At 43.5% G+C, this 20,757-nt stretch overlaps 1 protein-coding gene across 1 annotated transcript; it reads right to left on the bottom strand.

Moving 5' to 3' along the window:
- Positions 1 to 580: 580 nt before the first annotated feature.
- LOC109902102 (pre-mRNA-splicing factor ATP-dependent RNA helicase DHX16-like) lies at positions 581 to 19,049 on the bottom strand. Its single transcript, XM_031786678.1, is given in 20 exon segments — positions 581 to 1,389; positions 2,534 to 2,707; positions 5,464 to 5,625; positions 6,573 to 6,735; positions 6,959 to 7,026; positions 9,097 to 9,215; positions 9,473 to 9,635; positions 9,864 to 10,004; positions 13,627 to 13,779; positions 14,808 to 14,906; positions 15,267 to 15,477; positions 15,646 to 15,761; positions 15,884 to 15,994; positions 16,257 to 16,448; positions 16,738 to 16,974; positions 17,152 to 17,406; positions 17,573 to 17,629; positions 17,741 to 17,924; positions 18,273 to 18,499; positions 18,603 to 19,049. Coding segments are annotated over 20 exon segments (3,159 nt in total). The 5' UTR covers positions 18,801 to 19,049; the 3' UTR covers positions 581 to 1,260.
- Positions 19,050 to 20,757: the final 1,708 nt, after the last annotated feature.

Here is a 20,757-nt window from a genome sequence, read left to right as displayed (position 1 = left end):
AAGGGTTTAAGAATCAGCCATAGAAGTGCATGTAATCCGGATTTCTCATTTCATTTAGCAAACTTAACAGATAATAGAAACAACCCACTAACAGCAGCAGAGGAATTTTCTGTGGTTTCTATGACATTAGGTTTAAAAGTCCAATGAACATCAGCCAGATTATTAGTGTTGAATTACTTGCTAATTTAATTCAGTTGAAAACATTCTTGAAGCCACTATAGTCAAACTAATGATGTGCACATCATCCTGAGATCCCATCACGCTTCAGTTGTTTGAAATTTGTTGTATCCATTAGCTGATCCCAGAAAATCCTAACAACCCATAAAACACACACTTCAACTAACAAACCCTGACCCCAGGATTTACATGATACTGGTAAAAAAAAAACATTATCCTGTGCCATTCAAACAGGCAAAGCAGCAACCTAAATATAGCCCTGATACTCTGAACTTCCTCATACAGGGAAATCAAAGACTAGAAGTAGCTAATTCTATGTATGGGCTATCATACGGTTAATGAATAATGGAGACAGGCAACTATGTAAACTGTCAGACACTCCCATGTTAACAAAAACAAACACTTAACGCTTAGCAGGACAAAGCAAGAGCCTGTAAAAAAGTTTATTCCAATAGAAAATGAAAGAGATAGTGGAACCATACTGGAGTCAAATACACACAGCATTGTTGGCTGTCCATCTGTTAGGTGTAATTGGGACAAGAAAAGACATTTACAACCCCAACAACATCCAGACATTGGGCAAAAAAAGTGAACTATTTAGGGAAAGTAAATATGCTAACTCTCTGGTGGTCATTGGCCATTACATACAAAGCAGTAGCCATTTGTTTTCATCTGTCTTGCTGCTTGTTTCTGCATCATGGAGCAGGGTGAAGTTACACCTAGACGCTGATAATTGGGTCAGTTTTGCATCCCCCCCTAATGATTAGGACATGGGGAGGGGAAGCTGATCCTAGATCTGTACTTTGGGAAAACTTCACCCTGGACCCTGCATCATACCAGACACAGGAAACTAACTGACAGTCCAAGTGCATAACATGTCCTTATCATCAAGCTCGTCTAGCTCTGATAGGTGGTTTATGATGAATGAGCCCACAACCATGCAAGTTTTTATCCAGTACCTTTTTTTTTGGCTCAAGGGCCTCAAAGGTTTAAAAAAAAAATTCTCTGTTCCTTATGGCAGCCCTGCTTGGCTGTCTTATCTCTGAGGGGAGAAAGTATCTGAGTCTTTTCTAGTTCCTGTCCTTAGCCCAGCTCTTCCTTGGCCTTGCCCTGTTTGCGAGGCATCTTCTTACTGCTGCTGTCCTCCAGCTCCTTGTTCTTGTAGTAGTGGGGAGCCACCTCCAGCAGCCAGCTGCTGTCTATCTCAATCACCTTGAGAGGCAGAGAAAGAAGTTAAAATAAAGGGGGAAAATATATTAACATTCATTCAAAGTAATGTAAGAATAACAGCACAGCCCCTTCAATCGTATTCCGTCTGCCATTCTGTCCCAGTGCCTTCGGAAAGTATTCAGAACCATTGACTTTTTACACATTGTGTTACGTTACAGCCTTAATCTGAAATGTATTAAAATGTTGTATTTTTTACCCTCAATCTACACACAATACACCACAATGATAAAACAAAACCAAGTTTAGAACTTTTTGCTAATTTACAGTACCAGTCAAAGGTTTGGACACACCTACTCATTCCAGGGTTTTTCCTTTTTTTAAATTTGATTTTTAAAAAATATTTTCTACAGTGTAGAATAATATTGAATACATAAAAACTATGAAATAACATATGGAATCATGTAGTAAACAAAATAAGTGTTAAACAAATATTTAATATTTGGCATTCTTCAAAGTAGCCACCCTTTGACTTGATTACAGCTTTGCACACGGCTTGGCATTCTCTCAACCAGCTTCATGAGGTAGTCACCTGGAATGCCTTTCAATTAACAGGTGTGCCTTGTTAAAAGTTTATTTGTGGGAGTTCTTTCCATCTGAATGCGTTTGAGCCAATCAGTTGTGTTGTGACAACGTAGGGGTGCTTTACAGAAGATAGCCCTATTTGGTAAAAGACCAAGTTCATGTTATGGAAGGAACAGCTCAAATAAGCAGAGAAAAACGACCGTCCATCATTACTTTAAGACATAACAGTCAGTCAACCCGGAAAATGTCAAGAACTAAACGCCGGTATTTCTGTTGGTTATTTTTTAAATTTGCTAACATTTCTCAAAAACTGTTCTCGCTTTATCATTATGGGGTATTGTGTGTAGATTTCTGAGAATTTGTATTTATTTAAACAATTTTAGAATAAGGCTGTGGAAAACAAAATGTGGAAAAAGTCAAGGGGTCTGAATACTTTGAACAACAGTGGCAAGTGGCAACAGTGGCAAGACAGCAACAACTCTCCCCTAAAGTTTTACTTTGTCCTTCACGGTGATGGATTGATTCCATCTGACTCCAGATCTGCCTCACAAGGAGAAGCATACACACAAACATGACCACAAGTCTACTAGTACTGATCAAAGACCTGTCTCATGAACTCCTTGGTAGTGAAGACCAGCTCATGGTAGATGAGCCAACGGGGCTGCTCCTCGAACAGGGAGCTGTTGGGGTGGACGTAGACTGTCTGCTGGTGCTTCACCGTCTTGTAGCCCCCCTTGCTAAGCCGTGCCGTGTGGTAGAAGTACCCCGCCGTCACTGCCTGAGAGAGATCATATCTATTTATTTCCCCTTTATTTTACATGGTTGTCCATTTGAGGTCAAAATACATATTTTTAAATGAAGTATCAGGGAGAGGGACAAAGAGGATGTATGAGTGAATGTATGTGTGCACGCTGTGAGAGAGTGAGTGGTGATGTTGGGGAAAGGGGTTAGCACAGGGGTCCCCAATTACATTCAGCCGTGGGCCAATTTTCTTTGAGTAGATGGTGTGGGGGGGGGGGGGGGGGGGGGGAACATGGTTATAAATAAATAATTTGTAATAAATCATGTGTTATTAAATAAATAATTTGTACACTGACAATTGGCGGCAAAAATCCCAAACAGATTTAGTATTTGACAAAAACAGAGTCCTTTAAAACCTTGATTTCATACAATCTATTTATGCGTGGGAATACTTGGGAACAGATTTCCAGAATTAAAATCACGTTGAAATGATTTCCTGGTGATTTCAGTCTTTTCAAAATTATTAAAACAATATATACACTGCTCAAAAAAATAAAGGGAACACTTAAACAACACAATGTAACTCCCAAGTCAATCACACTTCTGTGAAATCAAACTGTCCACTTAGGAAGCAACACTGATTGACAATACATTTCACATGCTGTTGTGCAAATGGAATAGACAACAGGTGGAAATTATAGGCAATTAGCAAGACACCCCCAATAAAGGAGTGGTTCTGCAGGTGATAACCACAGACTACTTCTCAGTTTCTATGCTTCCTGGCTGATGTTTTGGTCACTTTTGAATGCTGGCGGTGCTTTCACTCTAGTGGTAGCATGAGACGGAGTCTACAACCTACACAAGTGGCTCAGGTAGTGCAGCTCATCCAAGATGGCACATCAATGTGAGCTGTGGCAAGAAGGTTTGCTGTGTCTGTCAGCGTAGTGTCCAGAGCATGGAGGCGCTACCAGGAGACAGGCCAGTACATCAGGAGACATGGAGGAGGCCGTAGGAGGGCAACAACCCAGCAGCAGGACCGCTACCTCTGCCTTTGTGCAAGGAGGAGCAGGAGGAGCACTACCAGAGCCCTGCATAATTACCTCAAGCAGGCCACAAATGTGCATGTGTCTGCTCAAACGGTCAGAAACAGACTCCATGAGGGTGGTATGAGGGCCCGACGTCCACAGGTGGGAGTTGTGCTTACAGCCGAACACTGTGCAGGACGTTTGGCATTTGCCAGAGAACACCAAGATTGGCAAATTCGCCACTGGCGCCCTGTGCTCTTCACAGATGAAAGCAGGTTCACACTGAGCACATGTGACAACCGTGACAGAGTCTGGAGACGCCGTGGAGAACGTTCTGCTGCCTGCAACATCCTCCAGCATGACCGGTTTGGCGGTGGGTCAGTCATGGTGTGGGGTGGCATATCTTTGGGTGGCCAGACAGCCCTCCATGTGCTCGCCAGAGGTAGCCTGACTGCCAATAGGTACTGAGATGAGATCCTCAGACCCCTTGTGAGACCATATGCTGGTGCGGTTGGGCCTGGGTTCCTCCTAATGCAAGACAATGCTAGACCTCATGTGGCTGGAGTGTGTCAGCAGTTCCTGCAAGAGGAAGGCATTGATGCTATGGACTGGCCCGCCCGTTCCCCAGATCTGAATCCAATTGAGCACATCTGGGACATCATGTCTCGCTCCATCCACCAACGCCACGTTGCACCACAGACTGTCCAGGAGTTGGTGGATGCTTTAGTCCAGGTCTGGGAGGAGATCCCTCAGGAGACCATCCGCCACCTCATCAGGAGCATGCACAGGCGTTGTAGGGAGGTCATACAGGCACGTGGAGGCCACACACACTACTGAGCCTCATTTTGACTTGTTTTAAGGACATTACATCAAAGTTGGATTAGCCTGTAGTGTGGTTTTCCACTTTAATTTTGAGTGTGACTCCAAATCCAGACCTCCATGGGTTGATAAATTTGATTTCCATTGATCATTTTTGTGTGATTTTGTTGTCAGCACATTCAACTATGTAAAGAAAAAAGTATTTCATAAGAATATTTCATTAATTCAGATCTAGGATGTGTTATTTTAGTGTTCCCTTTATTTTTTTGTATATATATATTTTTTTTAATTACTTGGGTTTCCAAATAAAATCACTCCTTTTGGGGAGTCCTTGTGTAGCAGTTTCACTGGAGGATGGACTATGATGATAAAGTTGGGAATTGGGAAAGCAGAGTGTCCATTCAGATGCATATGAAGTGAACTCAACCTGCCTCTCCAACCGGCATGATTTAAGAACTGTTTTCATGAGCAGACAAAAACAAATCCCATCACCTATAAAAGGGTCCATTCAATCCCTCAGATCTGCTGCTAAATTTGCACAGTCACTGGTTTAAAGGGGCATGCACACAGATGTCGTTTGAAGCATATTCACACATTGGCTACAAATGTAACAAAGAGCTTGGTGTCAGGTAACACAGCAAATTAGAAGTGGAACAAAGTGGTCTAGGCCAGTGTTTCCCAGCTCCGGTCCTCCAGTACCCCCAACAGCACACTTTAAGTTGTAGCCCTAGACAAAAGCACCTGATTCAACATGGAGGGCTTGATGTTTAGTTGACAAGTTGAATCAGGTGTGCTGTTTGGGGGTAGGGGGTACCCAAGGACTGGGGCTGGGAAACACTGGTCTACGCTCTAGGAGGGTGTTTAAAAAAAATGAATGGTTTACAAGATGAAGTCATTTTATAGTGTGTTCATTGTCATGAGGTTAAGGTGCATTCCCAGTCACACCGACCTTGCGGATGGGCACAATGTCGCCGCCTGAGCTGCACACCTCCACCTCGATCCTGTCCATCAGGCCCTCCAGCTGCTCCCTGACATCCCGCGCCCGCTTCATGGAGCGGAACTGGATGAAGTTCTCATAGCACCACTGGGTGGAGTAGCCACTCTCCAGCCACTGAGGGACAAATGAGGCAGTCAATATCACAGACTGAAAACAAAACAAAGAACAGCGTTTCCCAAACCTAGTTTCGTTTGTCCTAAGCTCATTCAGCTCATTCAAATTTTTATTTATTTAACTAGGCAAGTCAGTTAAGAACAAACCGGTTAACTGCTGGTTCAGATTTGTACCTTGTCAGCTCGAGGGTTTGAACTTGCAACCTTCCGGTTACTAGTCCAACGCTCTAACCACTAGGCTACGCTGCCGCCCCATGATCAAAGCTTGATGATTAGTTGATTATTTGAATCAGCTGTGTAGTGCCAGGGCAAAAACCTTGGGGTCCCGAGGACCAAGTTTGGGAAACCCTGACATAGAACTTTGAGTTTTGCTCCAAAATCAGGACAAAACACGGGACAAAAAACTATTTAACGTTTTTTTGGGATTTTCGTTTTTGGTCAAAAAATACTAAAATCAACCAGGGATTCAGAAAAAAACGAGTTAAATATAGAAAATCTGTTCCCAAGTATTCCCAAAAATAATTTAAAAAAGGAGTCATGTGATCGTGCCTCAATGTAATCAAGGTATGAAAGTATTATTTTCAAATACAACCTCTTTTTGGGCTTACTTGTTTTCAATTTGCAGTGTACAAATAATTATGTTCCGTCCCCCAGACCCGCTGCTCTGACAAAAATCAGCCCGCTGCTGAACCTAGATGCCTTCTCCTGCATTAGGGTATTACCATGGTAAAATGGTTTCCAACAAAAAACAAAAATGCAGTTCTTATTGGACACGTTCAGGTAGTCCCTCCATGTTTCAGTCCGTTTAATTTTTTTTTTTTTTACAGTTGGTGCCAAATGAACATGACCCAGAACTGCTACCCTGAAACTTTATATGAAACAAGTGAAAACAACAAAGTGGGGTAGTATCACATCTTTATCCTAACTATCAAACCCAATCCTCTTGACCTGTGTGTAGACGTTGAGCAACACCATATGGTCTCCTCCGGGGACCACAAAGTTCTGCCTGGCGTTGTCAGCGTGAACCACCTTGTCTTTGGGCCGGTAGAAGATGGAGTTGTTCACAGACAGCATTGCAGCAATGGTCAACACCTCCTCAGAACACTTATACCTAGAGAGATAGAGGAAGATGGAAATGTTCAGTGAAAAACATAAAAGGTATTTAATGTCCTGCTGAATAATTGGCACTCAATAGTATTGAGTGAGGGGGAAAGATGAGCAAGGTAACAGAACAATAAGAATAATGAATTCCAAGATGATCGTTTGTTCCAGGCAAGTACCAGGATTGCCATAGAGACTCACTGTTCTGAGGCAAGATTGCAATAGAGTCTCACTGTTCTGAGGCCAGGATCATCTTGCTCAGCATAGGGTCCACCGGCAGCTCAGCCATCCTGCGGCCCAACTGGAACACAACACACATTACATGACCTTTCACATCAAATAGTCACCTTTCTAAGGTATTAGAAGTCAATATGTTCATTCACCTGTCTAATGGTGATGGAATCTATTTGCCCTATTATATAGCCTTCCTTAATTCCCAGAGGTCTTTTTCACTTTTTAGGTTATATTTATTCGCACCAAAGAATAAATGGAAAGACAAAACAGTACAGATAAAAACCAATACACAAATATAAGTACAAAAAAAGTGTGTTCAATCAGTTAAACAAACTATACTAATTATAACTGTACATGATATACTCAGTATACAAGAAAAAACATGTTTGATTGTGTATGTGTGTAAGAGTGGGGGTTAGGCTACAAGGAGGAGACTACTGGGTAGTTTGGTTCATCGGGCTGACCCCTAATCTACGCTTGAAGTTATTGAGGGATGATGATGTTTTGGCAATGTGAAGATAGGAATTCCAGAGTATGAAACCTCTGTATCGGCTAGAGAATTGACTATCTGAGGTGCGGCAGTGGGAGGGTAAAGGTTATCGCAGTGATTTGGGAATGAACCTGAATTGATTTGGGCTCCCGAGTGGCGCAGCGGTCTAAGGCACTTTAACTCAGTGCAAGAGGCCCTGGTTCAAATCCAGGCATTGTAAATAAGAATTTGTTCTTAACTGACTTGCCTAGTTAAATAAAAGGTTGAATTAAAATTTTAAAACAATTTAAGGGTTTAGGTAAGTTGTCTGGGAGGTATGTATATTTGTAGACGACAGTGCATCATTTGAGTATATTAATGCTGAAGTAAATGATAATTGAAGTAAATGAGATACGGGTAAATGAAGCTATAGTATAGTGTTAGGAAGCAAGCTTGATGACCCAAATCACTTATCTTTCTGATGACACCAAAGGACTTCACCACTTTGCTGCACACAAAGTGAATATGATTTTTCCAGGACAACTTCTCATCAACTAGAACACCTAGGAATTTAGTAAATGAAACCTGGTCCATTTCATTCCCACCAATTGTGATTCTGTCTCTTTTAAAAACATTTCTTATTCTTACCAGTAAATACAATGAAGCCCAATTATTTTATTTTTTTATCATTTAAAGATAAACAAATTATCTGGAAATTCAGAAAATTTGCCCATGCCTGAGTTGGCTTCGTTGATTATTGAATCAAAATTCTTGTCTGATAAGTTGGTATCCTCAGCAAAAAGAATGGGAAGTACGGGAGATGCACAACCATTTGCATGTACAACTTGTTCTCTATCATATACGGAATTATATAGCCACATGTATAATCATGAAAACAATTTAACAAGTGATATGTCATGATCAACTGTGTCAAACGCTTTTTGATAAATCTACAAAGATGCTAAGAGCGTATTCATTGTCCTTCAGGGCTGTAGATATTTTATCCTCAAGTTATAAAAGAGCCAAATCAAGTAGTTTTTTTTTATTTTTACAAAAAACATATTGGTGCTTATATATAATACAGTGTTGGTTTAACGTTCAACATTCTTTTATACACCAGTTTCTAGGATTTTAGAAAAACATGGTAGTACAGATATTGTGCAATAATTTGTAAAATATCTTGGATCTTATAGAGGGGGATAAATTTGGCAATTTTCAAATCTTTAGGAACAATACCAGTTTGCATTGATTTAGTGAAGTAAGATATAGTAAGATACGTTAGAGGCTCAATAACGGAGGAAGACACTGATTTCACCAAAAAGGCACCTTATCATCAATTGCTGCTGATTTCTTTAAGTTACCAATCACCTCCATTACACCAGGTGGATCAAACTAATGCAGAGAAGGGACATGTTCCTTAACGTATGTTTTTGATTTTCATTGACAGAGAGGAACCCACATTCACAAAAAAAGTTATTACATTCACATGAGATAACATCAGGATCACTATAGGTCTTATTTCCAACATTAAATTGAGATGGGATAGCCGTAGAAGCCTTTTTCTTATTCAACTGATTTAACAAGGAAGGGAGGAGGGAACGGTGACAATGCGATATAAAAGTATTGGAATGGTGCCGTTGTTTTGATAGACAGTCAGGCGTTAGTTACCTTGGTGAGCTCTCCGAGGTGGTTGAGTGCACCCAGTGCCTACAGCTGCTCCAGAGCTAGCACCAGGGTCTCGTGAGGGGGCGGGTCCATGAAGTCAAAGTGGATAAGGTCATTAATTCCTGTCAGGAAAAAAATATATGCCACTCTAATGTAAAACAAATCGACACCTGGGTTTAAGACACTCATAATGAGACCCAGGCCATTCGCTCCACGAGGAGCTCAAACTAATAAGTCAAGTAAGTCAAACTCATAATAGTGAACTACAGACTATACTTAAGTGGATTACTTCAAGAGGACTTCTGTGCTTTTTAAAACATGTTGTTTTCTGACTTATCACTGTAACATGATTTTGTTCCATAAAGCATTTGTTCCATACCCAAGCTCTTGAGCAGTAGCACTACGTTGCCCAGGTTGGTTCGCTGGATCTCGGGCACGGTGGACTCCTCCATCTCGTGTTTAAACGCCCACGCAGTGTAGAGACGGAAACACTTCCCAGCAGCCACTCTGCCTGCACGACCTGCTCGCTGATTGGCTGAGGCCTGTGGTGAATCAAAACACAGATGGAGTCAGCAATGGTCAGAATGTTGTCCAGAGAACTAAAAACAAAATCTACAAAAAGACAGTCAAAGAAACAGGTGTTAGAAATACTGGCAAGAGGCATCTTCCACAACCACGGTACAATAACCCGGACAAGAGCCACATGAATGATACTTTCTAGGACAATGACCACGAAATAGCTCGTTTAAAAACCAAAGCTAGCGTGTTACCCGTGAGCAAGGCGTGACAATCAGAGACTCCATCCCAGTGCGGGCGTTATAGCTCTTCTGCTTGCAGAAGCCTGGATCTATGACGTATATGATTCCATCGATGGTTAGAGAGGTCTCTGCAATGTTAGTGGCTACCACCACCTAAGGAAACAGAGAGGACACTTTGTACATCGGGTAATGTGTTTATACAGAACATCCACAAGAGAATGAGAAACACGGAGGCAGGAATCTGAAGAATGAGGTCTTAAGTGATCAAATCAAATTATGCAGTGAAATGCTTACTTACAAGCCCTTAACCAACGATGCTTTAAGTTAAGAAAACACATTTTTTTAAATAAAAAAGATACCCCGCACATTGACTCTGTACCGGTACCCCCTGTATATAGCCTCACTTTTAATTTTACTGATGCTGTTTAATTATTTGTTCATTTTATTTTCTACTTATCTTTTTGGATTTAAAAAAAAATAATTCTTAACTTAAAGCACCGGTTAGTCGAGGTAATTGAGGTAATATGCACATGTAGGTAGAGTTAATGTGACTATGCATAGATTATAAACAGAGTAGCAGCAGCGTAAAAGAGTGGTCTGGGTTGCCCTTGGATTAGATGTTCAGGAGCCTTATGGCTTGGGGGTAGAAGCTGTGAAGAAGCTATTTGGACCTCGACTTGGCACTCCGGTACCACTTGCCGAGAACAGTCTATGACTAGGGTGGCTGGAGTCTTTGACAATTTTTAGGGCCTTCCTCTGACACTGCCTGGTATAAAGGTCCTGGATGGCAGGAAGCTTGGCCCCAGTGATGTACTGGGCCGTATGTACTACCCTCTGTAGTGCCTTGCGGTCGGAGGCCGAGCAGTTGCCATACCAGGCAGTGATGCAACCAGTCAGAATGCTCTCGATGGTGCAGCTGTAGAACCTTTTGAGGATCTGAGAACCCATGCCAAAACTTTTCAGTCTCCTGAGGGGGAATGGGCTTTGTCCTGCCCTCTTCACGACTGTCTTAGTGTGTATGGACCATGATAGTTTGTTAGTGATGTGGACACCAAGGAACTTGAAGCTCTCAACCTGCTCCACTACAGCCCTGTCGATGAGAATGGGGGTGTGCTCGGTCCTCTTTTTCCTGTAGTTCACAATCATCTCGTTTGTCTTGATCACGATGAGGGAGAGGTTGTTGTCTCTGACCTCCTCCCTATAGGCTGTCTCATCGTTGTCGGTGATCAGGCCTACCACTATTGTGTCATCGGCAAAGTTGATGATGGTGTTGGAGTCGTGCCTGGCCATGCAGTCATGAGTGAACAGGGAGTACAGGAGGCGACTGAGCACGCACCCCTGAGGGGCCCCCGTCTTAAGGATCAGCGTGGCAGATGTGTTGTTCCCTACCCTTACCACCTGGGGGCGGCCCATCAGGAAGTCCAGGATCCAGTTGCAGAGGGAGGTGTTTAGTCCCAGTGTACTTAGCTTAGTGATGAGCTTTGAGGGCACTATGGTCTTGAACGCTGAGCTGTAGTCAAAAAATAGCATTCTCACATAGGTGTTCCTTTTGTCCAGGTGGGAAAGGGCAGTGTTGAGTACAATAGAGATGACATCATCTGTGGATCTGTTCGGGCGGTACGCAAATTGGAATGAGTCTAGGGGTTCTGGGATAATGGTGTTGATGTGAGCCATGACCAGCCTTGCCATGAATGCTATGAGTCGATAGTCATTTAGGCAGGTTACCTTAGTGGTCTTGGGCACAGGGACTATGGTGGTCTGCTTGAAACATTTTGGTATTACAAATTCGGACAGGGAGAGGTTGAAAATGTCAGTAAAGACACTTTCCATAATCCATCTAGCCCTGCGGTCTTGTGAATGTTGACCTGTTTAAAGGTCTTCCTCACATCGGCTACGGAGAGCGTGATCACACAGTCGTCTGGAACAGCTGGAGCTCTCACGCATGTATCAGTGTTACTTGCCTCGAAGCGAGCATAGAAGTAATTTAGCTCGTCTGGTAGGTTTGTGTCACTGGTCAACTCTCGGCTGTGCTTCCCTTTGTAGTCTGTAATAGTTTGCAAGCCCTGCCACATCCGACGAGTGTCGGAGCCGGTGTTGTACGATTCAATCTTAGTCCTGTATTGACGATTTGCCTGTTTGATGGTTCATTGGAGAGCATAGTGGGATTTCTTATAAGCTTCCGGGTTAAAAGTGGGTTGAAAGCGGCAGCTCTACCCTTTAGCTCAGTGCGGATGTTGCCTGTAATCCATTTCTTCTGATTGGGGTATGTACGTACGGTCACTGCGGGGATGACATCATCTATGCACTTATTGATGAAACCAGTGACTGATGTGGTGTACTCTTCAATGCCATAGGAAGAATCCCAGAACATATTCCAGTCTGTGCTAGCAAAACAGTCCTGTAGCATAGCTTCTGCTTCATCTGACCACTTTCTTATTGACCGAGTCACTGGTGCTTCCTGCTTTAGTTTTTACTTGTAAGTAGGAATCAAGGATAGAATTGTGGTCAGATTTGCCAAATGGAGGACGAGGGAGAGCTTTGTACGCATCTGTATGTGTGGAGTAAAGGTGGTCTAGAGTTTTCCCCCCTGGTTGCACATTTAACATGCTAATAGAAATAAAACTGTAAAACTGATTTGAGTTTCCCTGCATTAAAGTCCCCGGCCACTAGGAGCGCCGCCTCTGGATGTGCGTTCTCCTGTTTGCTTATGGCCGTACACAGCTCATTGAGTGCAGTCTTAGTGTCAGTATCAGTCTGCGGTGGTATATAGACAGCAAAAAAAAATATAGATGTAAACTCTCTTGGTAAATAGTGAGGTCTACAGCTTATCATGAGATACTCTACCTCAGGCGAGCAAAACCTTGAGACTTCCTTTGATTTCATGCACCAGCTGTTTACAAATATAGATAGACCGTTGTCCCTTGTCTTACCAGAGGCTGCTGTTCTATCCTGCCGAAAAAAGCTTAAACCCTCCAGCTGTATGTTAATCATGTTGTCGTTCAGCCACGAATCGGTGAAACATAAGATATTACAGTTTTTAATGTCCCTTTGGTAGGATATACGTGCTCGTAGTTCGTCAATTTTTTTATCGATTGATTGTTTGTTGGCTAATAGGACCGATTGTAAAGGTCGATTACCCTCTCGGCAACGGATCCTTACACAAAGCACCCGCACTGTAGTCCACAATATCTCTGTTTTTTCCTCCTGCGAATGACAGGGACGAGGGCCTTGTCGGGTGTCTGGAGTAAATCCTTCCCGTCTGACTCGTTGAAGAAGAATTCCTCCAGTATGGGGTGAGTAATCGCTGCCCTGATATCAAGAAGCTCTTTTCGGTCATAAGACATGGTGGTAGAAACATTATGTACAAATTAAGTTACAAATAAAACGCGTAAAAACACACATAATTTTTTAAAATACATAATGTACAAATTAAGTCACAAATAAAATGCGGAAAAACACACATAATAAAAAAAATACATAATGTACAAATTAAGTTACAAATAAAACGCGTAAAAACTAAAATAATAAAAAAAGTACATAATGTACAAATTAAGTCACAAATAAAATGCGGGAAAAAAACCACACAATTAGTTACAGAATCGTTAAAACGGCAGCCATCTCCTTCAGTTGGGTTGGATTTCCATTTGGGTAAGGAAAATAATGCATACATATTTTCTAACATTATTTGATCACAGAGGATAAAACATATTTCCAAAGTGGTCCTTAAGCACCCCCTAGTGGCACACGTTTAAATGGACAGAAGAGGTCCTCTCACCTTGCGTGAGCCAGGTGGTGTGGGGCTGAAGATCTTGGCCTGCATGTCTGAAGGTAGGTTGGCGTAGATGGGAAGCACCAAAAGCTCAGATATCTTAGAGCCCAGACGCCTGCATCTCTCCTGCAGCAGCTCACAGCAAGTCTCAATCTCCTCCTGTGGAAATAGAGAGACGGGAGAGCGGTAAGGACAGACACCTTGGCAGAAATGTATGTGTCATGTATTTATTTGACCTGGTAAGTTGACTGAAAACACATTCTCATTTACAGCAACGACATGGGGAAAAGTTACAGGGGAGGAGAGATGAATGGATTATTAGGTGGCCATGACGGTATGAGGGCTAGATTGGGAATTTAGCCAGGACACCAGGGTTACCACCCCTACTCTTACGATAAGTGCCAGGGGATCTTTTAGTGACCACAGAGAGTCAGGACACCCGTTTAACGTCCCATCTGAAAGACGGCACCCTACACATTAAAGAGTCACATACAGAATGTATAGACTTAAGATTTTTTTATTTTACTAGGCAAGTCAGTTAAGAACAAATTCTTATTTTCAATGACGGCCTAGGAACAGTGGGTTAACTGCCTGTTCAGGGGCAGAACGACAGATTTGTACCTTGTCAGCCCGGGGATTTGAAATTGCAACCTTCCGGTTACTAGTCCAACGCTCTAACCACTAGGCTACCCTGCCCTGGTTGCTGATGTAGTGTGATTTAGTAGATGTAGTGTGATTTAGTAGATGTAGTGTGATTTAGCAGATGTAGTGTGATTTAGTAGATGTAGTGTGATTTGTAGTAGGCCTAGCTAATGTGTAGTGACTGATGTAGGATCTGACGTTGAGTGAGAGCAGATGTAACGTGACGTAGTAGCTAATGTGTAGTGACCGATGTAGGATCTGACGTTGAGCGAGAGCAGATGTGACGTGACATAATAGCTAATGTGTAGTGACCGATGTAGGATCTGACGTTGAGTGAGAGCAGATGTAACGTGACATAATAGCTAATGTGTAGTGACCGATGTAGGATCTGACGTTGAGCGAGAGCAGATGTGACGTGACATAATAGCTCATGTGTAGTGACCGATGTAGGATCTGACGTTGAGCTAGAGCAGATGTGACGTAATAGCTGACGTAATGTGAACGTCAGCATTGAAGTGAGGGGTCAAGGCGCGAGTGTGTCAGACCTGTCCAGTGAGGAAGACCAGACAGTCTCCGGGGGGCTGTGTGACGTGGATCTGTAGCACCGACACAACACAGGCCTCCAGGTAGTCTGCCTCAGGAGCCTGAGAGAGAGGGAAGTTGTAAACAAACCATACCAGAGAGCAAAGAGTACAACAGAAGAACAGATAATTGGCCTACATCTTTGACGTACATTAGCATCATCCAGCACTTTTCACGAGTGAAATTATTCACATTCTAAAGGTATTTACATTATTCCATTTCTTCCGCCTTGCCTCAAAGAGTGCACTTATTCACTTCCTGTCACAGATTTAAAGGCTCTAGATCGGTTTAAACATTGACCGGAGGGAGTTTCCATGTTAAATCCCCGGTGGGAAGTGCGCACTTTGGGAGAAGGTTGGAGAATGGGGATGCAATCTTTTGTCCTGAGGCCATTCCACTAAACAGATTGTCAGCAGCGGCACCTTAGTGTAAAAGATGTCCACAGGGAACCTCCTGCCGGGGATTCTGAAGACAGGGGCGTCATCGAAGAAGCAGGAGAAGCGCTCTGTGTCCAGGGTGGCGCTGGCCACCAGCACCTTCAGGTCCGGACGGAACCGGGCGATGTCCTTGATCAGGCCAAACAGGATGTCTGTGTGCAGCGTCCGCTCGTGAGCCTCATCGATGATGACCACACTGAGAGAGAGGAAGGGATTGTTGATTATGTATTGTTATCATGTCATACTGACTATAAACAATATGGCAGGGGATTATTTCATTTCATAATACACCACTTTTAAACATAAACCTCTACATATGGAAAACATGTCTAAAGAGAAGGACAGACAGGGCATATAGTGGTACCTGTAGCTGGCCAGATCAGGCTCTGTGAGGAACTCCCTGAGCAGCATCCCGTCAGTCATGTATTTGAGTACTGTCCTCTCCGATGTACAGTCCTCAAAACGGATACTGTAGCCTACCTGGGGAAGAAAGGGTTGGTTGGACAAATAAGGTGAGTTTGTGTTTTCTACCATATACAGTAAGAATTACGTATGCTTCATCCGAGTGAGAGAGCGCGAGAGAGTGGTTGTGCCATATTCACCTCGTTGCCCAGCTTGACGCCCACTTCTTGTGCCACCCTGGCTGCTACGGACATGGCTGCCACTCTACGGGGCTGGGTACACCCAATCTTCATGCCTCCATCATTGTAGCCCTAGGAGATGTAAAGCCAGACCACAGGTCAACAAAGCTAACATACACAGAAAAGCATAATGCCACTAATGGATCAGGGTGGAAGCCTACAAAAAAAATTTTAAAAGTAAAAACAGTGACAAAACATTGAAGAGTCAAGATTACTTTGTCAAACGTACACAAAATGTCCAATGGAAAATGTGTCTTCTGCTTTTCTCTGACCTCTTTGATATGTGCCCATAATAACGTTTATGGACATGGTCCCTTGAATAATGTGTACCCACCGACTCCATGAGGAACTGTGGGATCTGGGTGGTCTTGCCGGAGCCCGTCTCTCCCTCGATGACCAGGATCTGGTGCTGCTGGATGGCCAGGAGCAGGTCCTCTCTGTAGGGGAACACGGGCAGGCTGCGTCTCACCTCCTGGATGGACTGCTTCTGGACCTCCGCCTGGGACAGGGCTGCCTGCTCCTGCTCCTGGAGACACACAGCATACAGAGATGAAGGCAACATTACAATTGTACTTTATTGTTCATGGTGACACGGAAATGTGTCATTTGCACAGTTTGAAATGCTATACAGAAGCTCAGGTGTGTATTGGTTGATTGCGACTGGTTATGCTTGGAATGTAAAATATTTTCTGAATTTGAATTATTGCAACATTTTGTTCAACTAGCCTTCAGACAAAATATCCATAATTATAGCTGTATTCCTTGCAATCTATCAGAGATAAACCCTTTAACGATAAAACTTAGTGTCAACCCACCGTCTCATCCTGGGTTCCCTTCATGATGACGGCACTGCTGACAAAGTTGATAATCTCATCCTCCTCCAGGATCAACTGGTACTTCTCTCTTTCTGCCTTCAACCCTTTCTCCCTCTCTTTCTTGGCCCCGAAGCTGAGCGAGGCGGTCTTCAACCTCTCCTCCTCCCAGCGACCCTGCTCTCCTCCACCCTCCATGGGCATCTCCAACTCCAGCTCCATGTCCCTCTGAGGAATATCCTGGAGAGATGGAAAGAGAGAGAGAGGGTCGGAGATAGAGGGAGGGACAGAGGAAGAGGGAAATAGAGAGTGAGCGAGATATATATATAATCAAGCCCCGGATCCTAGTGTTTTACATATCTCCATTTCAACAAGAGTACTGGCTATCCATGGCAGGACCAACTATCTCCTCCTTACTTTACTCCTCTTCTCCTCCGGCATGTAGTATCTGTTCTTCCTCTCCTCCTTCTCCTTGGCGCCGGCTTTCTTGTAGTCCTTGGCCAGGTCTCTGAGGTTGCGCTTGTACTCCAGCTCCTTCCGCTCCCTCTCCGTCAGCGCGTCTGTGGAGAACAGGTACTCCTCGTCGGCTATCTCCGCCTCCAGGTCCTCCAGCTTCTCAGCCTCTCTCTTGGACAGGTAGTTCCTGCGAGACTCCTTCCTCAACTCTGGAAGCTATAGAAAAGAGGAAAAGATAGGTGGTGACCATAGACATATAATGAGTCTCAGGGGCTTTCCCTGTTCTATGAATTATATTTCTACTGTGTTTTTTTTATATACCTTTTTTATACCTAGACGATTATATGATAATAGTTACTGGGCATTTTAATAATGTGCTCACGATTTTCTTGTGATCCTCCTCCGCCATCTTTAGTCTTTTCTGAGCCTCCTCGTAGCCCTGGTGAAAAAGTCATGGAAAAACATTTAGCCAACAAACAAAACACACCTACAACTACACTAGTAAGTCAAATAGACTGGGTTGGATTGCGTCATTGATAGTCAATCCCACCTTCTTGTCCGTTCTCTCCATGATGTTCCTCGTCTTGTCTTTGTCCTTCAGTTTCATTCGTTCGGCAAAGGCATCCCTCTCTTCCAGATCCAGTACGCGTTCTCTCTCTTCCTTCTCCCACTCCTCCTCCTCCTCCTCTTCATCCTTCTTACTGGACTTCTGGTCGCCATGGCCCAGCTTACTAGTGGGAAAGATGAAGGGCCTTTTAGAAACTCCAATCACACAATCTAAGTGGAGGCTTGTTCAAGCAGACATTGAAGCCACAGAGGAGTAGCAGCTGAAAAAATGGAGACTACACAGCATGAAAACAATCAAAACCTATTCTAGGGTAACTGGCTTCATTGTTGTAATATATTTATGTTTGCAATTCAGTTCATGAGACCATAGACTCCAGAAGCTGCATCCTGTCTCCCTGAAGTCCATACAAGTCAAATACAGCTGTCAACATTTAGCTAAAAAGCAACAAGAGAGAGGAAAGCTGGTAGAACATGTCACAAGCAAGCAACATGAAACCCCTTTCAAGGTTGATTACCTTTTACGGGTCTCCTCTTCACTAGATGATTGACTCTCCTCCCTTTTCCTGAGGTGCTTCCTCTTATCGCCTCGGTCTTTACTTTTCTTCTTCTCCTTCTCCCTCACCGCCTCTCCGTCACTCTCGCTGTCCGACAGTAGGGTGTAATTTCGATTCTTCCTCTCAATCTCCATGACACGTCGCTCTATCGCTCTGGCTGGCTTTTCAACGACTTGTTTACGAGGAATCTGAAACACATAGACGGAAAGTCATTACTAGATGGTCATAATAACCACGGTCAAAATAAGAAACAAGCATGCAGTTCAATACAAAGAAAACAAATCATTTTACCTTTTCATATAGTTCCTGTGCAAAGGCGATCACTCTCTGATTAATGTCGATGGTGCCCGTTGACTTGAGGTGGGCCACAAAGTCTTGAGCGCTCAAGGATTTACGCGCAGAGCCGATCATGAACTGGGCGACATATCTGTCACTAAGGCCGAGGATGTCGTGCAGACTGTCGCTCACCCATTGCTCTAGGTTTGCCATTTTTACTAATAGGGAGACAAAATCAGTTAGCTACGGTATAGATGTACACAGAGAGTTGCATAGTACTAGGTATCACAGGAGACTGCTGAGGGGAAAATGGCTCATAATAATTGCTAATCCCACTCCAGTCATTACCACAAGCCCATTCTACCAAATTAAGGTGCCACCAAACTCCTGTGCTAGGTATATAAAATGTCATATTAGTATTAGACTTAAAGCGAATCATCCAGCGATCATACACTGTTTACCCGGGGGCAGGGCTACCGACGTTAAGGCTAATCTGAAGATGGTGCTGGCTAAAGCTAAAACTGGCGAGTGTAGAGAGTATAGAGATATTGTTATCCACGTCGGCACCAACGATGTTAGGTTGAAACAGTCAGAAATCACCAAGCGCAACATAGCTTCTGCGTGCATATCAGCTAGAAAGATGTGTCGGCATCGAGTAATTGTCTCTGGCCCCCTCCCAGTTAGGGGGAGTGATGAGCTCTACAGCAGAGTCTCACAACTCAATCGCTGGTTGAAAACTGTTTTCTGCCCCTCCCAAAAGTTAGAATTTGTAGATAATTGGCCCTCTTTCTGGGACTCACCCACAAACAGGACCAAGCCTGACCTGCTGAGGAGTGACGGACTCCATCCTTGCTGGAGGGGTGCTCTCATCTTATCTACCAACATAGACAGGGCTCTAACTCCTCTAGCTCCACAATGAAATAGGGTGCAGGCCAGGCAGCAGGCTGTTAGCCAGCCTGCCAGCATAGTGGAGTCTGCCATTAGCACAGTCAGTGTAGTCAGCTCAGCTATCACCATTGAGACCGTGTCTGTGCCTCGACCTAGGTTGGGCAAAACTAAACATGGCTGTGTTCGCCTTAGCAATCTCACTAGGATAAAGACCACCTCCATTCCTGTCATTACTGAAAGAGATCATGATACCTCACATCTCAAAATAGGGCTACTTAATGTTAGATCCCTTACTTCAAAGGCAATTATAGTCAATGAACTAATCACTGATCATAATCTTGATGTGATTGGCCTGACTGAAACATGGCTTAAGCCTGATGAATTTACTGTTTTAAATGAGGCCTCACCTCCTGGCTACACTAGTGACCATATCCCCCGTGCATCCCGCAAAGGCGGAGGTGTTGCTAACATTTACGATAGCAAATTTCAATTTACAAAAAAAAAAAAGACATTTCGTCTTTTGAGCTTCTAGTCATGAAATCTATGCAGCCTACTCAATCACTTTTTATAGCTACTGTTTACAGGCCTCCTGGGCCATATACAGCGTTTCTCACTGAGTTCCCTGAATTCCTATCGGACCTTGTAGTCATAGCAGATAATATTCTAATCTTTGGTGACTTTAATATTCACATGGAAAAGTCCACAGACCCACTCCAAAAGGCTTTCGGAGCCATCATCGACTCAGTGGGTTTTGTCCAACATGTCTCTGGACCCACTCACTGTCACAGTCATACGCTGGACCTAGTTTTGTCCCATGGAATAAATGTGGTGGATCTTAATGTTTTTCCTCATAATCCTGGACTATCGGACCACCATTTTATTATGTTTGCAATTGCAACAAATAATCTGCTTAGACCCCAACCAAGGAACATCAAAAGTCGTGCTATAAATTCACAGACAACACAAAGATTCCTTGATGCCCTTCCAGACTCCCTCTGCCTACCCAAGGACGCCAGAGGACAAAAATCAGTTAACCACCTAACTGAGGATCTCAATCTAACCTTACCCTAGATGCAGTTGCACCCCTAAAAACTAAAAAAATGTCTCATAAGAAACTAGCTCCCTGGTACACAGAAAATACCCGAGCTCTGAAGCAAGCTTCCAGAAAATTGGAACGGAAATGGCGCCACACCAAACTGGAAGTCTTCCGACTAGCTTGGAAGGACGGTACCGTGCAGTACCGTAGAGCCCTTACTGCTGCTCGATCATCCTATTTTTCTAA

The sequence above is a fragment of the Oncorhynchus kisutch genome, linkage group LG13, assembly GCF_002021735.2.
Source record: "Oncorhynchus kisutch isolate 150728-3 linkage group LG13, Okis_V2, whole genome shotgun sequence".
NCBI classification, from domain to species: domain Eukaryota; kingdom Metazoa; phylum Chordata; class Actinopteri; order Salmoniformes; family Salmonidae; genus Oncorhynchus; species Oncorhynchus kisutch.
Note: the sequence above shows the minus strand (reverse complement) of the source record. Positions and strands in the feature narration are given on the sequence as shown.